Source organism: Pistacia vera, unplaced genomic scaffold, assembly GCF_008641045.1.
Source record: "Pistacia vera cultivar Batoury unplaced genomic scaffold, PisVer_v2 Contig598, whole genome shotgun sequence".
Lineage (NCBI taxonomy): Eukaryota > Viridiplantae > Streptophyta > Magnoliopsida > Sapindales > Anacardiaceae > Pistacia > Pistacia vera.
The window spans coordinates 730,386-732,138 of record NW_022196443.1 but is presented as its reverse complement, the minus strand read 5'-3'; the positions used below and the strand labels follow the sequence as shown (position 1 = coordinate 732,138).

The window sequence follows — 1,753 nt, the reverse complement described above, 5'->3', positions numbered from 1 at the left end:
TTAATCCTATAATTATGAACATAACTGAGGTTAATTAACATACTTGATTAGGTGTGTTTAGTATATCCAAAGATAACGAAAATGTCTAACGAAAGCACATTTGATAACCAATTAAGAGAATTGCATCAATTAAGTTTAATTATCGTATATTGTTATATCTCTCAAAGGAGTTTGTCAATACACATTTATGTTTTAATCATAATAATTTTTAAATATCTGAATCTAAAATTATGTATTAGATATAAAACTCAAAGTATTAATGTGTAAGCATAATTTTGTTTTTGCATCATCTGCTCTTCATGCCTTATCTGTTGTTAAGTTTAATGGGTTCAATTATAATGAGTGGAGTAAGCAAGTCAAGTGTTACTTGGGTGTTCAAAATCTCAACCTTACACTCATGACAGAGAATCCAATTGATCTCATTGAGAACAGTACTGATAAGGAAAGGTCTTTCCATAAAAAATGGGAGAGATCGAATAGATTGAGCCTAAAGGCTTTATGGATGACAATGGTGAGCAAAATTAGGATCTCATTTCCTACCATAAAATATGCTAGGGAATTTATTAGATTAGCCAAAGTGACTTCTCAGTCTGAGGCCCCTGACAAGTCCCGTATTGGGGCATTAATGAATAGGTTGACCACCATGAAATATGATGGTTCTTGTAGCATGTATGAGCATGTGACTGAGATGTCAAATATAGCAGCAAGAATTAGAAACATGGGAATGTATGTAGACGATAGTTTCCTTGTTTAGTTCGTCATTAACTCTTTAGTCCATTTCAAATTAACTATAATACAATTAAAGATAAATGGAATATGACTGAACTTCAAACTAAGTTAGTACAAGAGGAGAAAAGATTGAAGAAACAAGGAGTTCATTTAGTTAATCTCATGGGCTCATCTGGAATTAAGAAGAAATCCAACAAGAAGTATGGAAAGGGCAAAAGGCCATTGAAGATTAATGAGTCTTCTGCCCAAATCCATAAAAGGATAAGACTAAAGAAAAGTGTCATTTCTACAAGAAAGTTGGACACTATAGGAGGGACTGCCTAAAACGTAAGGCATGGTTTAAAATGAAAGATAAGCCTAGTGCTTTTGTAGGTTTCGAATCATATTTATCAGAAGTTCCTTATAATACTTGGTGGATTAATTCTGGATGTATCACTCATATTTCTAATACTATGTAGGGATTCCTTATGACCTAAACCATAAACGATAATAAAAGATTTGTATACATAGGAAATCAGGTCAAAGCACGAGTAGAAGCCATTGGAACCTATTGTTTAATTTTAAGTACTGGACATCATTTAGATTTGTTTAATATTTTTTATGTACCGAAGTTATCCGATAATTTAATATCTCTATTTAAACTTGATTTAGAAGGATATACTTTTAAATTCAGGAATGTATGTTTTAGTTTATTTAAATATAATTGTTTAATTGGTTCTGGTGTGCTTTGTGATGGACCATATAAATTACATCTTGATAGTTTGTTTGTTGAGACATTATTGACCTTGCATCATATATAGGAACAAACCGTGCTTCTGTGGATGGGAAATCTGATTATTTATGACATAAACGTTTAGGCTATATATCAAAAGAAAGAATGTAAAGATTAGTAAAGAATGAAGTTTTACCTGATTTGGATTTTACTGATTTTGGCATTTGCATGGATTGCATTAAAGGAAAACAAATCACATCCATTGTTAAAAAAGTAGGCACTAGAAGCATAGGACTCGTTGAATTAATACAC

General features: G+C 31.5%; 1 protein-coding gene across 1 annotated transcript; it reads left to right on the top strand.

The window, feature by feature from the left end:
* The first annotated feature begins 259 nt into the window (after positions 1–259).
* On the top strand, positions 260–754 carry LOC116110175. Its single transcript, XM_031396397.1, has one exon. It carries the CDS (start codon positions 260–262, stop codon positions 752–754), a length of 495 nt encoding a protein of 164 aa, XP_031252257.1.
* The last annotated feature ends 999 nt before the right edge of the window (positions 755–1,753 follow it).